Source organism: Callorhinus ursinus, unplaced genomic scaffold (assembly GCF_003265705.2).
Source record: "Callorhinus ursinus isolate GAN/ISIS: 27379988/994484 unplaced genomic scaffold, GSC_fseal_2.0 scaffold68, whole genome shotgun sequence".
Classification (NCBI taxonomy): domain Eukaryota; kingdom Metazoa; phylum Chordata; class Mammalia; order Carnivora; family Otariidae; genus Callorhinus; species Callorhinus ursinus.
The window spans coordinates 1,498,999-1,516,634 of NW_027397130.1; the positions used below are offsets into that span (position 1 = coordinate 1,498,999).

Sequence of the window (17,636 nt, forward strand, 5' to 3'; positions counted from 1 at the left end):
ACCAAACTGGTCCCCGCGCTGGCCCAGACCGTGGACGAGGCTCCTGGCCTTTGGTTCTGTCTGCCCCCCGGGGCTGACATGGGAGGGGGCAGCAGGCTGACCGGCTGACTGGATCCTGCCCACCTCCTCCTCCACCCTGGGAGGTGGGGGCGCATCCAGGCTCACTAGTGGTGGAAGGGAATCCTAGTCTCTAGTCTTCACCAAACTATAGCTCAAACACCCCCAACTCCTGAACTCCATGCTGCTTGGGAGTAGGCCCCTCCCCAGGCCAGCTGTTCAGCCCCCAGCCTCCTGGACCTGAACGTGGCTCCAGGAGTTGTGTGGATGCTGGGGGACAGGTGGCAGGCCACGTGGCCAGGCCCGCCTCCCGACAATCAGCCCACCCCCTCTGCAGCAGAGAAGTGGCTTAGACTGGCACGAAGCCCTCTCTGATCAGGGATGCCCCCCTGCAGGGCCAGCCTTACTGGGCAGCCTCTCTAGGAACCACGCATCATCCAGATCTGGGCAGCCCCCTCTGCCGCAAGCTGGCAGCCCCCGGATGTTGGCCTGTCCAGCACCATTCACTCACTCGGTCTGGCCAGACACAGGCCCTGCCCTGCCTCAAGCCAGCCCTCCGCCACCATGGCTCCGGGGGTCCGTGAGCACTCCTCCCAACGATCCCAGCTGCTGTCCACAAACCGAGATGGTGGCTGGACAAGAACAGGACCCTGAGACAGGCACGGGGAGAGAGGAGGGGCAGAGAAACGGAGGAGGCAGGAATGTGACGCCGTGGGGGAGCCTTCTGGCGGGCCCAGCCCTAGGAGGTGGAGGCAGCCCAGGCTGAGGGGCACCCGCCCAGAAACATGAATGTGTCACATGGGAAGCCCCTCTCCAATGGCCCAGGAGAACCTTCCAGAAGCCCGGGTTGGCCCAAAGGCAGCAGTTCTCAGGCCATAATAGGAAAATCCTGTGGTTGCTGAGCCACCCAGCTGACAAACGTGGAGGCGAGATGACGGGGAGGCCCAGCCACCAACAGCCCAGAACTAAGAAAAGAAAAGGAAAATCGGATATAAGTCTGGTTCTTATTAAAAGGGTAAATTTAGCCCTTTGGCTGGGCAAGGGGGCCGCCCTCGGACTCGAGGCTGAGAATGACTCACGGGGCCCCTCGGCCGGGGGGTCTGGGCAGCAGCGGCTGAGAGCCACCCCCCGGCTCTCCGTGCAGCCTTCCTTCCCTGCACACTCTCCCTGGCGGGCAGCCAGCACCTCCCCCTCCAGGACACTCCTGAGGGCAGGCAAGTTGGGGGGGGTGTGGGGAGGTGGCCAGGGCCGATCAGCACCCCCCCCCGAACGCCCCCAGCTAGAAGAGCATCCTCGGCCAGAGCAAGGCACCTCCCTTCCCACCATCTTGAAAGAAGCCAGCCGCAAGGAGGTGGACGCTCTGGCCTAGACGCTGCTCTTCTGCCCGCGTGCCCTGGGCCCCGGCCCCCAGCCCCTCGAGCTTTGCCTGGATATGCCCCATGTTAGCTGTGGGCAGACGGAGGCCCAGGCAGGTCTGCTCATAGGGTTTGGTCTGACAAGGTCACATCAGCACAGGATGGACTCCAATGGAAGGCCCTATGCCTGTGGGTGGGGAGTGTGCCCTGCGGGCCAGCCCTCCCCATTGCCAAGTGGACCCGGCCATAGTGTCCTGCATAGCCTGGCACTAGACTGCTGTCCAGTGAGTGTGATCTTCCTCCTCCCTCTTCAACCCCACGAAGGAGACATCGTTGCCTGCATCGGGCAGAGGCTCCAAGGTCAGCACAGCGGGAGAAATTAAGGGGTAGGAGACAGGTGCTGGATGAGGGCCACTTGGGGTCAGGCTCATTACCATCTTGTACACCCGCCTATTCTGTGGATTCATCCATCCATCCATCCATCCATCCATCCATCTGATTACCCCTCCCTTATGGGCACTTACAACCCCCAGACCAAGTTACACAGTTAGTCCCTCTCCTGCCACACCTCAGCCTTACCTGGAGGCCACCCCTGTTGCATGCCCACCTGGGTGCCAGCCGTGGAGCGGGCCCCAGCTTCCTCACCCCCTCACCCCAGGCTGTCGGCAGCAGAGGCAGTTTCCTTGGCCCTTGGAGCCAGACTAGAGCCTCACCAAGTCCAGCCTCTTGCTTCCGGCAGGTTCATAAACCCCTTTGCTGTCCTAAGTAAATGCAGGACTCTCGCCCTGCCTGGAGGCTGGCGGTTTCGGGGTGGGGCACTTAGAGGCACTGCATCTTCCCAGGGTGAGGAAGGGTTGGCAAGACTCTTCAGAGAACACCCTGCATCTTGCACCAGGTCCAGCCACAAGGCCCAGAGGCTGGGCTGGCTTAGGTGGGTGTGGAGGGATCTGAAGACCCATCCCAAAGACACCTAACAAGGCTACAGGCTGAGCCAGGCACCCTGCGCCCACACCCAGGTGGGACAGGCCCTGGTGTGTGTTGGTGAGCTCCATGGGGGCAGGCCAGGGGACAGGAACAGCTGTGTGCCCTGGGGTCATGACCTCCAGCCATGGGGTCAGCTACCATGTTGGGCTGGGAGACCCTCCCCTGGCTACTGCAAGCACTCAGGCCAGCTTCTGCTCCCTCGTGCCCGAGAAGGACCAGGGACCAAGGGCCTGACTTGGGCCGCAGTGTCCTGGTGTGGGGCCAGGAGGGGGACCCGAGATCGCCACAGGTCACTGCATGGACCAGCCTCTGGTCTCTGAGAAAGAGAGACCAGTTCTTTCTCCAGAAGTTCTGTGGGTCCCTGATGACAGGGCCAACTTTCTGTCCTTGCTTCCCCGCCCACTCCTGCAGGTATGGTTCGATCTAGCCACACCAGCGCTCACACTCCAGGGCTCCCCCTTCCCGACTCTTTATTTCTCAAGGCTCAGTTGGCATCCAGCCTCCTCTGTGAAACCCAGCCTGACTCCACGCAGGGCTCTCCATTCAGCACCCGGCCATGCCTCCAAGCAGCTAACCACCCATCTAGCCCCTGCAGAAGAGGCGCAGGGCCAGGCGTGGGCCCCAGGTGAGTCCAGGGTCCCAGCAACTCAACTACGGAGAACAAAGTAACAGCAATGGACTGACCCAGATGCCCCGGAGAGCAGGGGCTGTGGGCAAGGTGGGGTGGCCAGAGGGACCCTAGGATGAAGCCGCCTGACCCCAACCCCCCTCGAAAGCTCGCGGCCACCTGTGGGCCCTGAGAAGGGCCCAGCTCAGGAGGGGGGCCTCTCAGCTGCGGGGGTTTGCTCATGGCCGGGTGGGGGGGGCCTGAAGGAGGGGAGGCCAGCAGGAAGGGCAGAGGGCCGGGGAGCACCCGAGGGCAAACGCGCACACACGGGAGAGCCTGGGGACACGGATAGAGCCTCGATGAGCACGTGAGAGCTGGCAAATGCTCTGTGGGATGTGAGCTAGGGCGGCCACGGGGAGGGAGATGGAGAAAAGGCTGGGGTCTAATTAACGAAGAATGCTGTTTATTTCTCAGCGAGATTGCATCGCCCTGCAGGAGTGGTGTGGGGGGAGGTGCCGGCAGAGGAGGGCCCCCCCCCCCCCGGGGCCGCCTGCCAAGCTATGCCCTGGGCCACGTGGGGGCCTAGAGGTGTCCTACCAAGAGAGCTGAGGTGACTCGCCAGAGAGCCGCTGAGTGAGACCAAATCCTCAAGGGGCCCGGGGAGGGAGACTGGATCGGGGCCTGCCCGGCACCCACACCCAACGCTCTGCTCCCAGCAGACAGGGACCTGGGCCTCTCCTGGCCGAGACGTCCAGGGAGCCCGACCTTCTGACGGGCCAGCCCTCCGCACCCCATCCCGGCCTCCCCCACCGCCTCTCAGGCCCCGGGGCCAGGAGCAGGGAAAGGCCTGGCTCCCCTGGGGGCCGTCACTGGCTCCTGGCGGGAGGCGCAGACCCCACCCGGCGCACAGTGCTCGGCCCACAGTGCTCGCAGGACAGCGCGGCAGGCGCGGGGTGGGGTGTGCCCCGTGCGCTGTCTGCGCCCTTGTGGTTTCTTCTAGCGGCTGCCGCTGCTGCGACAAACCACCTACTCCCTCACAAGTACAGAGAGGAGGAGTTCTCGTCCCCAGAAACAGTAAGCCTCAGGAGAGGGAAAACCTCACTTCTCAGAGGTAAAACCATGGTGTTTCTGGGGACCCTTGAGGCGCAGGGTAAGACAAGGAGCTCTGGGGCGGGCGACCCGCAGCCCACGGGGCTGAGACCCCCAGGGAGAGGAGCAGTCCTGAGGCGGACGGCGGCCTCCAGAACGGGGCTGGATTGGAAGCCAGCCCAGGGGAGCCCATGGGGGGGTCAGGCCTGGGGCAACCCAGCAGAAATTTCCACCGGAGGGAAAATGCAGCAGCGTCCCCTGCAGCTTGCACCTCAGCGTCCAGCCCTATGCTCCCCAGCTCCCCAAGGCCTAGGGCCTGCAAGGGGCCAGGGTGAGAGGCACTGGGGCAGAGAACCAGCCCTGGGCTTCCAGCCCCGAGGCCTGTGCTTCCACGTTGCTCCCAATGCGACCACAGGGCAAGCAAGTGGTCCCACTGAGCTCTGCCACCAGGACCCCGTCTGCCCCAGGGGACTTGTCCCCGAGCCTAAGAACTGATCCCCTCGCCCCAATTCACAGCCTGGGCTCCAAGCAAGTATTGCATGCAGAAAAGGCTCTGCCGCCAAAGGAGGGAAGGGGACTTTGTGCTGGGCTGCCCAGACAGGACAAGGTCCCCAAAGGGCACCTCGCACGCAGCCTCAGGGGCTAGAGGCCACAAATGCACCATGACCTCTGGCTCCCTGTCCAGTGGCCAGGCCCAGGGCCAGCTCCCTACTCCTCGGGGGGACCCAGGGCCTGGCGAGGCTGCCCAGGGTCTGCCCTGACCTGCACTGGCTCCAGGGGGCTGGGGGGGGGGGGGCGGCGGGCAGGTAAGCCCAGGCCACCTGCTGATCTCACCAGGACAGGCTCCTGGTTCAGGAACAGCAGGAAAAAGCGCTGCGCGGATCTCACAGTGCCCAAACCCTGTCACCCAAGCCACAGCCGGAGCCCTGGGCTCCGTCCACACAGTGAAACTCTAACCCGGCTCATTCATTAGACAAATGATTACGGAGAACGACCGCCACGTGTGGGGTCACCCACCCTCAGCGCGGCCCAGCCTGGAATCTGAGGAAACCACAGGCCAGGCACCCTGGCCTCCAACAATGGTCCTTGGATCTCTCGGTGACCCTTACTGTCCTCGAGGCCATTTTGGGGCCAAGTCACTGGCCTGCTGGTGGCAAGTCTTGGAGCGGACAACTGCCGTGCTGCCGGGGACAACGTGCCCGGCCCACAGGGGAGCAGGTCCATGTTTATCTGGGGCCCTCCACGGAGCAGGCAGCAGGCTTTCGGAGGGGACAAGTCAGGGTGCGGTCACTGTGAGGAAGTGATGACAGGGTTGTGGGGCAGGGAGGGGGCTGAGCTAGACCAGAGGGGAGAGAGGCTGGGAAGGAGGGCATTCTCCGGTGGCTTGGCCAGGCCCCATGCAGGGAGCCCGGGAGTGTGGGGGGACGAGGAGGACCACCCCCGGGGCCTGCAGCTGGGCCTATCAGGGCAGTTACAGCCTCAAGAGGGGTCCAGATCGAGTGGGGCTCCCAACGACCCCTGACCCCTGGTATTCATGCCTTTATGTAGTCCCCTCCCAAGTGTGGGTGGGATTAGACTCACTTCTGCAGAACCGTTGTCCCCCGCCAGACCCCCGTAAGGAACCGAGGCCTGTGGCAGCCCCAGGGGGAACTGGGAATGGGGCCCCCCCACCGCTGAGCCTTGAGATGCCCACAGCCCCGGCTGACACCTTGACTCGGACTCCTGACCCACAGAGAATATGAGGTAATAATGTTTGCTGCTTTAAGCTGCCAAGTTTGGGATGATTTGTTACACAGCAATAGCTAACTAATACATAGAGAAGCCACGGAACCTGGGTGGGGAGGGGTTTTGCTGCATGTACAGGGGAGCCCAGAGCAAAGAAGGAACCTTCAGGAAGGACCAGGAGGGGAATCAGCAACTCAGGGCACAGATCTGCTTCTGCAGAAAAACCAGAAATCCGAGTTTATGTGGGAAGTTCCCCCCAGCCCCACCCTGGCCAACGGCAGCCTCCTGACTCCAGCGACACAGACACACAGATGCACCCCCAACTCCCCCATGGCCCAGCTTCCCTTCAAGCCAAGCCCAAGGTCACCTCAGCCTTTGACCACTAAAGGCACCAGCAACCATGGAGGTCCCTGTACGGGGTCTCGTCCTGGCCCCCTCCCCTTGCATCTGGCATTCCAAGGACCGTTTACTCCTCTCCCACGCAAGGGCCCTTCTTTCTTAATCGTTCTGGATTTCTACCAGGTATTTGTCACCAAATCTACAACAGGTCACGAAGGATGGGATAGTCTCATGTACATCTTCCCAGCTTTTCTCAGTCTCATCTGTATTCACACACGTTGAGGACTTTTTAAGAGCTGGCCTAAAGATGCATTACAACTTAATTTAGATTTAATTCTAGTGTTAATTTAAAATAAATTAAAAGCTTATTTTTAGGAGACCCAAAGGGATGCAAAAAGTCTCGAAAAGGGGACTGGCTTCAGGCAAAGTGCCCATGAGTGACCCGCTGGCTGGGGTGGCTGGGGCACACGGCAGGCTGGGTGGACGGGACAACTGCCCCACTGGGCACACCCGGCGTGTCCTGTGGGTGCCAGAGTCCAGCTCCGCTCCCTGCCGTGCATCCCGGCCAGGGACAAAGGGGTCTGCTGTCACCGTTCTACAAGGTGCCACTGCTGAGGCCAGAAGGCAGGTGGGAGCCCCAGTTCCGCCCTCACCATATCCCTGTCCACGCCCGGGCCCCGAACCCGCCGCCTGGGGGCCGCCAGGGCCCCGGGGAGTGCTGGGGAGGAGGCATCTGGGCTGGTGCCCTGCTGAGTGCGAGGCGCCTGCCTGCGGGGGCCGGGAACCTGAGCAGGGGGCTGGGAGGGAAGCAGGACTGGGAGGGTTTGCGGGGAGGGACCCCACGGAGATGCGCGGGCTGGGGTGGAGCTATGAGGCAGAGGGGGAGTAGGAAGGCTAGAAACCACCCGAAGCTCAGGGCTCCCCCGGGGCAGGTGGGCTGGGGAGGGGAAAGGGAGTCGGAGATGCCTCCAGAGGACACACATCTCCCACCCGCCACCACTTGGGGCCACCACACACCCAGGCGGGGTTGGCCGTCAGCCCACCGGGGCCTCCCGGCAGTTGTGCAGGGGTCAGGGGCTGCCCACGGAGAGCCAGAGGAGGGAGGCACGAAGGGAAGGAAGGAAGGGAGGAAGGAGACAGGGAGGCCAGCGCTGACCTCAGAGTTTCCGGGCCTCCTGTGCTCAGTGAGGATGTGAGCGGCAGAGGACAGAGCCAGCCTGCTGTGGGTGGGTGGCCCTCCCCCTCTGCAAGTCGGTCGTCACCACCGACTCCCCCCCCGGGGGTCTCCCCAGCCCCTCTGTCCCCCCTAAGCCTCACGCTCCTTCGCTGAACTCCACCTCAGGTCTGGGTGCAGGTGCCTGTCTGGGGTCGGGGTTTGAGGGTACAGAAAAGGGGGAGCAGAGAGGAGGGTGCAGCGCACACCCACAGTGGGGGAGGGCTGGAGGGCTGAGGACAAGGACGGTGGGCTGGGGACAGATGCGCAGGGAGAGGAGAGACCCCAGGCCCACTCACGGCTCAAGGCCGGAGTCCCGGCCCCCCATCACTAGCGTCTCTTCACGCTCGCACAGAGAAATGAGAGGTAAGAGAGACGCTCAGAGAAACACCCCCCCCCAGCCCCCTCCCCCCCCCCCGCTGACCCACCCGGGGACCTGCCCCGGGTCATCTGCCCAAGGACCCTGGAGCCATCCTGCCTCTGGCCTTGGACGGCCCCCATGGTCTCCGGAGAGAGATGCTCAGCACCCCCACTCCATCTGTGGGGCTCCCAGACTTGCAGACTGCTCTGCCCAGACCCAGGGTCTCCATCTTCATCCCCACGATGTCAAACCCTGTGAGAAGCCCCAGACACATCTGACGAGCCCCCATGCCTATGGCCCCCAGAAGCAAAAGCCAGCCAGGAGGATGGCAGGCCCCCAGGGCCAGTGCAGGAGGCAGAACCCGTCTTCTACCTCTGTGCTCAAGACCACTGGACCTCTAGACAGACCACGGCGAGGGCCTGGAGGGACTGTGACCCGTGAAGGGGGGCCTCCAGGAGGTGCCCCAGGTGCCTCCCTGCCTGTCCCCAGGGAAGCAGCCCCTCCTGCCAGACACAGGCACCAGTCACTTTCTTTCCCGGCCTCGGGGCACATCCTGGGGCCGGGGTGTGTACAAGTGTGTGTGTGTCCATCCAGCTCTAACGGGCTCCGAAGACGCAGAGCAGGGGCCGCCGGCTATCAGAAGGCCTGGACACGACCAGTCCCACCACGCACACCTCCCTGGCCAGGTGTCGAGCCAGAGAACCAGGAGCCGGCTCCCAGGGCTCGAGGTCCAAACAGCAAAGTGGCACTGCGTGGAGAGCCTGCCTGCCCGGAATGGAGAGGCCACGGAGGGCAAGGGGGGAGACCCACAGCCCCTGCCTTCTCCCTGCTCCCGTGTCCCTCCTTTTCCTTTGGTTGGTGGCCCCCATCCCACCCCTGAGTCCACTGCCCGCGCAGCCACCCACCAGGAGGAGAGGGGCATCCCTCCTCACCCACCACTGCCCTAGGACTCAAGTGAAGCCTCTGGCTTCTGCCCCCAACCCCTGCCGCCAGGTGTGACACTAACAGGGGGACAGCTCACTCTGCCAATCTGTTTAGCGCTGACACCTTTTAAAATGTGGCACACACAGCTTGGGAGCCTCTGTCAATGACAGAAGATGTTTCTGGAAGGTGAGGAGATGCTGACCCGGCCCCCGGGAGGTGTCCCCACAAGCTGGGGACATGCGGAGGGCACTGCCAGCATGCATGGCCCCATGTTGCGCTCAGGTATGGGGGCAGGGCACCTTGGTTTTTAGTGAAGGGTCAATGCAGACCCTGGCACGTCTCCCACCTCTCTCTCCCTAACTCGGTTCTCCCAGAGAGGGTCCTTATCTTCCCCTTTCTCCAATGTGGGAGTGAAATTGCAGGAGAAAACCTGAGCAAGGCTCTTCTCATACCCACAGGCACGTGTGTGCGACCCAAGCGTGGCGCACACCTAGGGGCCCCCACCGTCCTAGGTGGCCCAGCTCCAGCAGGAATGAAGGGACGGAGGACACGCCAGACTCAGGACCCTGCAGCCCCACGGGAAAGGGCATCAACCCCACCAGCACTGGTCTGGGGAGGTGGGCAGGGGCTGCTGCGCAGCCTGGGGGCTCAGGGCACCCAGGAGGTCGGGGCCTGGAGGCCACGCAGCACATGGGACAGGAGATGGGCTGGAGGCCCAGGGAGGTCCTCCAGGGAAGGAGAGGTGGAATCTGAGCAGAATGTGGGGGCACGTTCAGGGCGGGGGGGGGGGGGCCTGGGTAGAGCTGCACCGCAGAATCACTGGGGGGCTCTGAGAGTAGGTGAGGCCAGGCCCCGGTGGGACCAGCTGCAGATAGAACGTGTGACAAGCCTGGGCACAGCGGCTGTGTCCGCGGCCCCCTGGAGAACGGGCTGGGGCTGGCTCCAGGAGGGGCAGGGAAGGGGAACTGAGAAGGGGCCTGGGCCGGCACAGTGACCAGAGCCTGTGGGTGGCTGGGTGCAGACGCTGAGTCCTGGGAATGGTGGGAACTTCGTATGGGGAGCCCTTCCTGCAAGGGGAGGCTGGGGTCTCCAGGGGTCCACCGTGAGAGAGAGCACAAAGGAGCTAAAGCAAGGCGCGCGGCTGGCCGGGGCCAAGCCGTGCAAGTGAGGGCCCCGAGTGGGCTCCACCCTGGCAGGGGCCCAGGAGCTGAAGGACAGAGCAGGTGGCAGGAAGTGGCGACGCACCAGCATGCACATTCAGGTCACCGGACACCTGGCTCTCCCAGGGGCGCTGGAATGGGATTCCTTGAAGGCTGGTTGTGGGTGAGCGTGAAGACCTGGCCGGTGGCGTGAGCACAGGTGAGCAGGATGCGACCTGCGTCCATGCACTGGGGGCACGCGTGAGCTCAGTCCATGGACGTGCTGGCTGCCCCGTCGGGGTCTGCGGGGTGGGCCTCCGCCTCTGCCCACAGAGGGGACGGGGGCTGTGCCCGGAGGCAGTGCCTGTCGGCCCCTGAGGCAGAGCCCATCCCACGGTGCTGCTGGGTGGACGCCGGGCGGCAGCGCAGGCCCAGCCCACTCCTACCACCGTGTCCCCACCCTGGGCTCAGCTCCTCGGGTCTCTTGTCCAGCTATCCGCGGCGGGCCTTCTTCTCTCCCCTGTCCAGCTGAGCTCAGCATGCCCACCTCCGAGATGGAGGGGCCACCCCAGTGCCCGGCCCTGGAGCCGCCTATGGAAGTCCCGAGGAGGAAAGCCCCTGGCTTCCCCGAGGGACAGGCCGAGGGACCCACCCAAGACCTGCCGTCCCGTCCCGGGAAGATGGCACGAGCGGCTCAGTCCTTATGCAATTTACGTCAGGACTCTCTTTCTTGGCGGGGTGCCCCAAGAAGGCACTGCCCCCAGGCCACCCTGGGGGACACCAGCCAGCTGCTTAGAGGCTTCTGCGGACAGCACGCCAGTCCTCTCGCCCCTCCCCCGTTTCTGGAAATTTCCAGTGGAAAACCAAGTTCCTGCCCTGCGGAGGGGGAGGGGCTGCTTCATCTTTCCTTCCGGTTCCAGGCACACAGTGGGTCCCCCCCCCCACGGAGCCTCAAAAGCATTTGCATCTAAAGACACTGGACTCTTTGTTGGGGGGCCCGGGAGCAGGGAGGGGAGGGAACCCAACCCACCTGTTCGTTCCCTTCTCCTCCTCCCCCCACCCCAGGTCAGAATGAAAAAAACCCGCTTCCTGGCTGATCCCATCTGGAACCTAATCGCCCAGACAGCTGCTGCGGCCCTCGGAGGCCAGCTCCTGGCTCCCAGCAGCCCCTGGCTCCCAGCTCGGGCGCTGACGCCTCCCGGCCAGGCCTGTGCGGCCCCGGGGCAATCAAAGCGCCCACGAGCTCCTCCAGCACGGCCCGGGGGGGGGGGGGGGGCGGGCCTTGGTCGCCTGTCCTCCGGGGGCGGCTGCTCATGGGGCCACAGGACGCACGGATAGTATATATTACAACAAACAGGGGCGGCCCACTGTCAAACAGACCTGTGTGATCTAAACGGTATATTATCCCATAAAAACGTCAGAGCCAAGGTGGAGCGGCAGCCCCCAGCTCTGGGCTCCTGAGGCCCCACCTTCTCTCGGGGCTGGGGGTGGGGGGCTGCGGGACATTTCCTAGACGCCCCACACGGGCTTTGATTGTGTCCTGATCCCGTCTTTGGTGTGAGAAAGGAGGCCCCAGAGGTTAATGGGGACCGGGAAACCGGGTGCTGTTCCCTGGTGGACGAGCAGGGGTGGGGGGACATCAGAGCATGTCACCCATCTGCCAAACAGGGCGCGTGCTGTGCACCCTGACACCCCGAAGTCACACGTGGAGAAAGTAACGTGATGCTGCAGGAGGACCTGGGGGGTGGGGGGAGGCTGTCTCCAAGGGGCACCCCCGAGAGGCCAACTCTCCAGGAGGCTGCAGGCAGAGGCCGGTTTGAGAACCTTCTCTGGACAGGTGATGATGCGCCAGGCTGTCCTGCGGAGGGGCCTAGGCCATCTGTCCCGGGGGGCCGGTTTCTTCTCAGAAACTGCCAGAAGTCACTCCCAGGCTGCATGCAGATCGACCTGGCTCGGGCAAGGACTGGAGACATGAGGCCAAGAGAATGCGGGAGAACGCGCCACACCAAAGGCTGTGAAGGGTCTTCTTGTGGCACTCCGTGACAGAGACCAGCCCAGGGGCCAGGCAGGGCCCTGGTGTCCCTTCCATGCTGGCCCTCAAGGAGGAGACCAGGGCCCCTGCGAGAAGCCCACACACTGAAGGAAGGCACGAGCCGGGGGCAGAAATGGGGGAGTGGGGCTGGTGGGAATCCCCAGGGACTCTGGTCACGCCAATCCAGACAGCTGCCACTCAGGGTCCAGCGGTGCAGGGCAGCTCCCCACTGCTGGGGCCCAGAGGCCTCTCCCAGGAGGCAAGCAAGGGGGGCTGCAGGGGGGTGGTGACCACCGCATCTCTCTGCCCTCCTGGAAAGCACTCATTCCCAGTGGTACTGGCTGAACTCTCTGGGGCTTGGGAACCCCCCCCCCCCCCCGGCCCCCTGGAGCCAGACCAGGGGCATCCTGGGAAGTGTAGTCTTTTAGGAGTTAGGAGGGCCCCCAGGGATTTCTGGGGGCCGTCCACTAAGGAACAACAAGGAAGAGAAGAGACCAAAGGGGATTACCCTGACCCTAATCCCTGGGTGGAAATTTAACATTCCTGGAAGTGGCTGAATGTAGACATCTGCTGCCTGAAGACACAGCCAATGCTGCAGTTCCTGCCTCGGGTCCTCCCCGCAGTGGCTTCTCAACCAAAGCCGACCCGACTCTTATTTTGGCGGGGAGACCTGGGAACTCCCTAGAGAGGAAAGACCTCCACCAAAGTGCCCCCCCCACACACACACACACTCCTACCCTCCTCTGACCACTGACCCCAGACACCGGGAGAGAGAAGCGCCAGCCAGGGGACAGGGGTGCTACCTGCCCAGCTCCCGCCAAGGCTGCTGCGCATCCCGCGCCCTCCAGCACATTATTTATGCTCGCAGCCCACTCTGATGACATATGTAAGTTGACAGCGAACATCCTATCAACTTGCTGGAGTGTATCTTGATTGTTAAAACACACTCTTAAAGGTGTACGATCATTTATCAAATTAAAATAGCTGCACCTAGCCTGTCTCTTTTCTGCCTCCCCTGACTGCCCCCCCCCAGCCTCCTTCCTCCTTCGGCCTCCTGGGCATCCTGCCCTTTCATCCAGGCCCTCCTCCTGAGGAGACACTGTCCTGTGCTTCCAGGGACCCCAGGCCCGGCGCCCCCTCCCCACCCTGCCCCAGGCCAGGGCAAGCCCACTAATCGCCAAGAAGTGACAAACGCCAGAAGCCCCACCAATTAAATTTTAAACTCATGCAAAGCTCAGTGGCCAGTAAATTATTATTTTTATTAGCTTGAACCAAGTTCCCGTAAGAGAGAAAGTCAACTTGCTCCCATGAATGGCTCTTGTATAATTTATTTAACTCTGTGCTCTTTGCCAAAGCCTGGAATATTTTTAGCTCGTTCTGTTGTTGGATTTGGCTTTTTTATGTGTGTTTCTGAGGGGTATTTTTAGCCTCATCCGTGTTATTCTAACAGACTCCTATGCGTTCGGTCCTGTCTGTGCGGGCTGTTGAACCCAGTCTCAAGGCAGAGGAGGGAGATTTCTAAGAATAACCCGGGAGCGTTTGGGGGTGAGTGTGTTTTCCAGGGGCGATGTGCTATCTGTATGAGGCCGCTCCCTGCCTCGCTGGCTAATTTGTTTTATTACTCACGTGACCTGAATATTCCTATAGGAATATCCTTATAGGCGATAATCAGACAGGGGCAGCACAAGCCCCACTGAGAAAAAACCCACATTCCAAAAATGGCTTCGGAGGGGCGGGCAGGGCGGCTGTGGCCGGGCCGGTCTATGCGGCCGCCGGATCCCCGGGGCTCTGCAGCGGGGCGGCCCGCTTTGATGTCTGGTTCTGTCACTTCCCGAGCAGGATGGGTAGAGTCTTCAGAAAGTAACTCTTTTCACACCTACTTAATGTTGGTAACTGTTGCAGAAACGCCATCGTGTCATTGAGTTAATGAGGTATTTACGAAAATGTATTTTTTTCTTCACAAAAAAATATCACATGATGAGGGAGGGGAACCTTTCATGGGGTCTTTTCACACTAAGAAATTATCTTTCTTCCTCCAGTGTGTTTTGCTTTCTTTCTTTCCGAGGTTGGCAATCAGAAGCGCGTTTTGCAAGGAAGTTTCCCGTACTCCCAACAGAAGGGACCTGCCGCCCTGTTTGTTCCCAAGCTCCCCTCCGCCCAGGCACCTGGCTTCCAGGCCGGGACATTTACACCCCAAAAGAGACAAGAGAAGAGGCAGAGAGAAGAACCCAACCCACAGCCAGACCGTGGAAATCGGCACCTCCGCCTGCCTTGGGTAGAGGCCCGGTGGTTCTCGAAGGCTTGGCCTGAGGGGTGGACGGACAGAGAAGGATGGAGGACAGGCGCTGACCCGGCCGGAAGAGGGGGTGGGGACCGGCTTCTCCCAGGCCCGGCCGCCTCTTTTTTCAACATGCCGGGAGAGGCGCGGTCCCCAACCGCTCCAGGCAGTAGTGCCGGTGAAAAATCTTGGGTTGATGCGTTGTTGATTTTCCTTTTTTTTTTTTTTCCCCCTAGATTTCACAGCTTTGCCTCCGGACCATCTGTATTAGAGACAAAATCTAACACTGCACTAAAAATAATGATTCCAAACATTTTAATTGCACCTTTTGGTGACAAGGTTACTGGAGCAGCACTTTACCGTAAAACCCTACAGCCCGATTATAAAGCTACCAGCACTTTCATTTTTAGAAAAACAATGGCAGAAACCCTGGAGCCCAACGTCCCATCAGGGTCCTCAAGCTGACGTCTTGAAAGCATTGGGTGGGGCAGCGCAGGCGGGCGGGCGGGGGCGGGGAGCCCCTGGGCTCAGCCTGGGTGGCAGAGCCAGGGATGAGGAGTCCTGGGAAGCTGGGGGCTCCATCCCTGGTGGCTGGGCCTTACTCCCCGTTGGACCTGGACACACAGGAAGGAGCTTCGGAGCAATATTCCTTTCGACGGGGGCGGTCGGAACAGTCGGAGCTGGGAGGGGCGGCTTGGCCTGGCCGGCAGCTCAGAGACCGTCCACGGAAATGGGAAGAAAGTCCGCCAAACTAGCCATTTGGAAATCCGCACACAAATGGGAAGAAAAATGTTTTTAACTTGATTATACTTTTTTTTCCTTTCTAAACTAGATCATATATAGATACAGACCAAAGCAAAGTGATCTGGGGTATAATTCCTTTAAAAAAATTGATGTAGCTAAATTTTAAAAACCAATACAATATTCTGGCTTTCAGCAATTTCAGAAGGCTTTCAACGGCAGATGTTTCTAGCTGGATGCCCATTCGGCCAGCCTTTCTGTCACTAATGGGTTGGGCACCTCCAAGCACAATAGGTCTCTCTGGTGGGGTGGCTATGGCCTCCAGGAACAGGGAACACGTGGCCCTTCAGCCCCCCTCTGAGAGTGCCCTGGGGACCTCCAGCGCCCTCTACAGCACCCTGCGTATGGGGAGGAGGGCTGGGTCTAGGTCAAGGACACAGACCAGGCCAGCGCCCACCCAGTATCTCCAAACCCAGCATGGCCTCCGTTCCAAGAACCACGTGCTCAAACTTGGAATGAGCAAGACAATGGTCCGGGCCACCCCGTCCACATTCCCACCTGACTCGGTGGCGCCTGCACCTGGCAAAAACAGAAAAGGGACATGGCGGCGGCTGACCAAGACCTGACCACGCTGTGGGTTGATGAGTGGGGACAGGGGAAGGCAGCTGTGACCTGAGCTGACGGGGAATCCCACCTGGCTGGGCCTCCGCAGAGTGGGATGGCCCTGGGGAAGCCTCAGCGTCAGGGGCCCTTCCAGACCCTTGTCTCGGGGATGCTACTACCTGCCAGGCTAGTGGGCACAGCCTGTGTGTGAGGGGGCTTGCAGCTGCTCCCTCCCCATCGCCCAACCTGCAGGCTCAGCCTTCCCCTCCCTCAGCAGGGGCTGCAAGCCCACAGCCAGCAGAAGGGGCTGGTAGGGAGGCTGCACTGTCCCTGCGGCCAACATGAGCCCTGAGCCGCAGCCCCCCAGTGTGGGCTGAGCTGGGTGGGCAGCATCGTCAACGCAGGGGCAGGAGAGACACTTAACTTCAGGGACAGCCAGGACAGATATTTTTAAATCACCCATCTCCCAAGCAAGTACGTTTCCTCTTTCGAGTTATAAATCTAGATGAGAGAAAAAAGGACAGAAAGAGGGAACAGCAAGGAAAGAGGGGCAGCCTTGCTGAGGCCCCTTGCCCAGCGCTGCGCCCAGCAGAGCCTGGGAGCCCAGCCCCTCCACTCCTTCCTGCGTCTAACTTTCTGAACCTCTCCGCGTTGTAAATGCTAAAAGCCCATTAGTAATTAAACAATTTTGCATATTTTTTCTTTTTAGGAAATTTATGTTTTTCTGTCTGACTGCCCTCCCTTCTGACATTTTCCCTTCTAGCCGAGTCTTCCATCCGTTTTAATCCACACACTAATTGTAATCCCATTAAAGCAGATATAATTTTATTAGTATTCACAGTTCATCAAGCTAGCAATAATAACTGTAACTGCCAAATTAACAAACAAACCCCAAAAAGCGGCAAACAACATTTCTGGTGTTTAGAACAAACTGTAAACAAGAGCAACCCAGCCTTCAGGGTTGACCAGCAGGCCCCCTCGCCAAGCCCCAAACCTTATTCCTGCAAACTCTGCGGGCTAATAAGGCCAGTGACCCCCAGGGTCTCCCCGAGGTAGCTGCCTGGCTCTGCTTCTCCTCGAACCTTGGTCTACAATAGAGTATCAGAGCTGCCCAGAGGGGTTAGGGTTGCTCGGCAGGCCTGGGTCAGCCCTGCCAAGGACCAACCCTCTCCGGAAGAGGATCCGAGAGGACAGGAACGCCGGGCGGCCCCGTTCTCTCCCCTTGGAGCAAATTCGCTGCGCACTCGCCTGCACCGAAATCCCGAGGCGGCCCCGCGCCGCCCCCAGCCCAAGCCAACCCAAGCCGGCGCCCGGCGCTGCCCTCCCCCAGGGCCGCGGGCCGCGAGCCTGGGCCGCGCTCTGGCCACGCTTCGTCCGGCTTTAGCAGGATACCAGAGGCACTTGTTAAAGCACATACAGCCCCTGCAAACGCATTCTCACCCTGACACTTCAAGGCTTTATATAGAAACAGGATTTGCTCGTCTTACACCAGCAGTCCCTATTAACGCTCACCCCGCGCACACACCGCCCTAATCCGCCAGGCCGCGGCGCCCCCCGCCCCCAGTCACAACAGCCGTTTTGTTCCCGCAGAAAGTGCCTCGTTGTCCCAGCCCCGGAATGTCTTAAGGATGTGAATGCAGAATGCAGAAATGAGGTTTCCGGGGAATTTAGTTTTTCTGCAGGAAGGGGTGGGGGAGGGGGGCAGGAGGGGAAAGGCTTTATTTTTAGCCGGCTCCCGGGCTGCCCCTCCGAGACCCCGGGGACCCCGGGGAAGGCCGCTCTAAACCGCGATGATCCGGCTGGCGGCCCCGCCACCGGAGCCCCGGCAGGGAAATGAAACCGAAGGCTGCTCGGCAAACGCTCCAAGGAGAGGACGGGCGCGCGCCCATTCCCCCTGGACCGTGCCCACCTCTCGGCTGGGCCTCCTCTCCCGCGCCCGCCCCGGCCGGCACTGACCTGTGTGCGAAGCCATGGGCAGCGGCGACGGGAAGTACTTTCCGGGCTGGAAGTGAGCCGGGGGCTGCGCGGCGGGCCCGGCGGGGGCAAGGCGCGCGGCGGCGGCGGCGGCGGCGGCGCTGCGGTGGCCCAGGCTCCCGCGCTCCGACAGCAGATGCGGCGGCGGCGCGAAGTCGCGGCCATCCATGCCGGGCCCCGGCCCCGGCCCCGGCCCGCCGCCGCCTCCGCGGAGC

The 17,636-nt window shown here is 61.5% G+C and overlaps 1 protein-coding gene across 2 annotated transcripts in view; it reads right to left on the reverse strand.

Annotated features, from left to right (window-relative positions):
- BAHCC1 (BAH domain and coiled-coil containing 1) overlaps nt 1-17,590 on the reverse strand; it is a 58,767-nt gene extending 41,177 nt beyond the window's left edge. For both annotated transcript variants that reach the window (XM_073886103.1, XM_073886102.1), the window contains exon 1: nt 17,404-17,590. In XM_073886103.1, coding sequence (XP_073742204.1) covers nt 17,404-17,590 — 187 coding nt within the window. The remainder of the gene's footprint in view (nt 1-17,403) is intronic.
- Nucleotides 17,591-17,636: the final 46 nt, after the last annotated feature.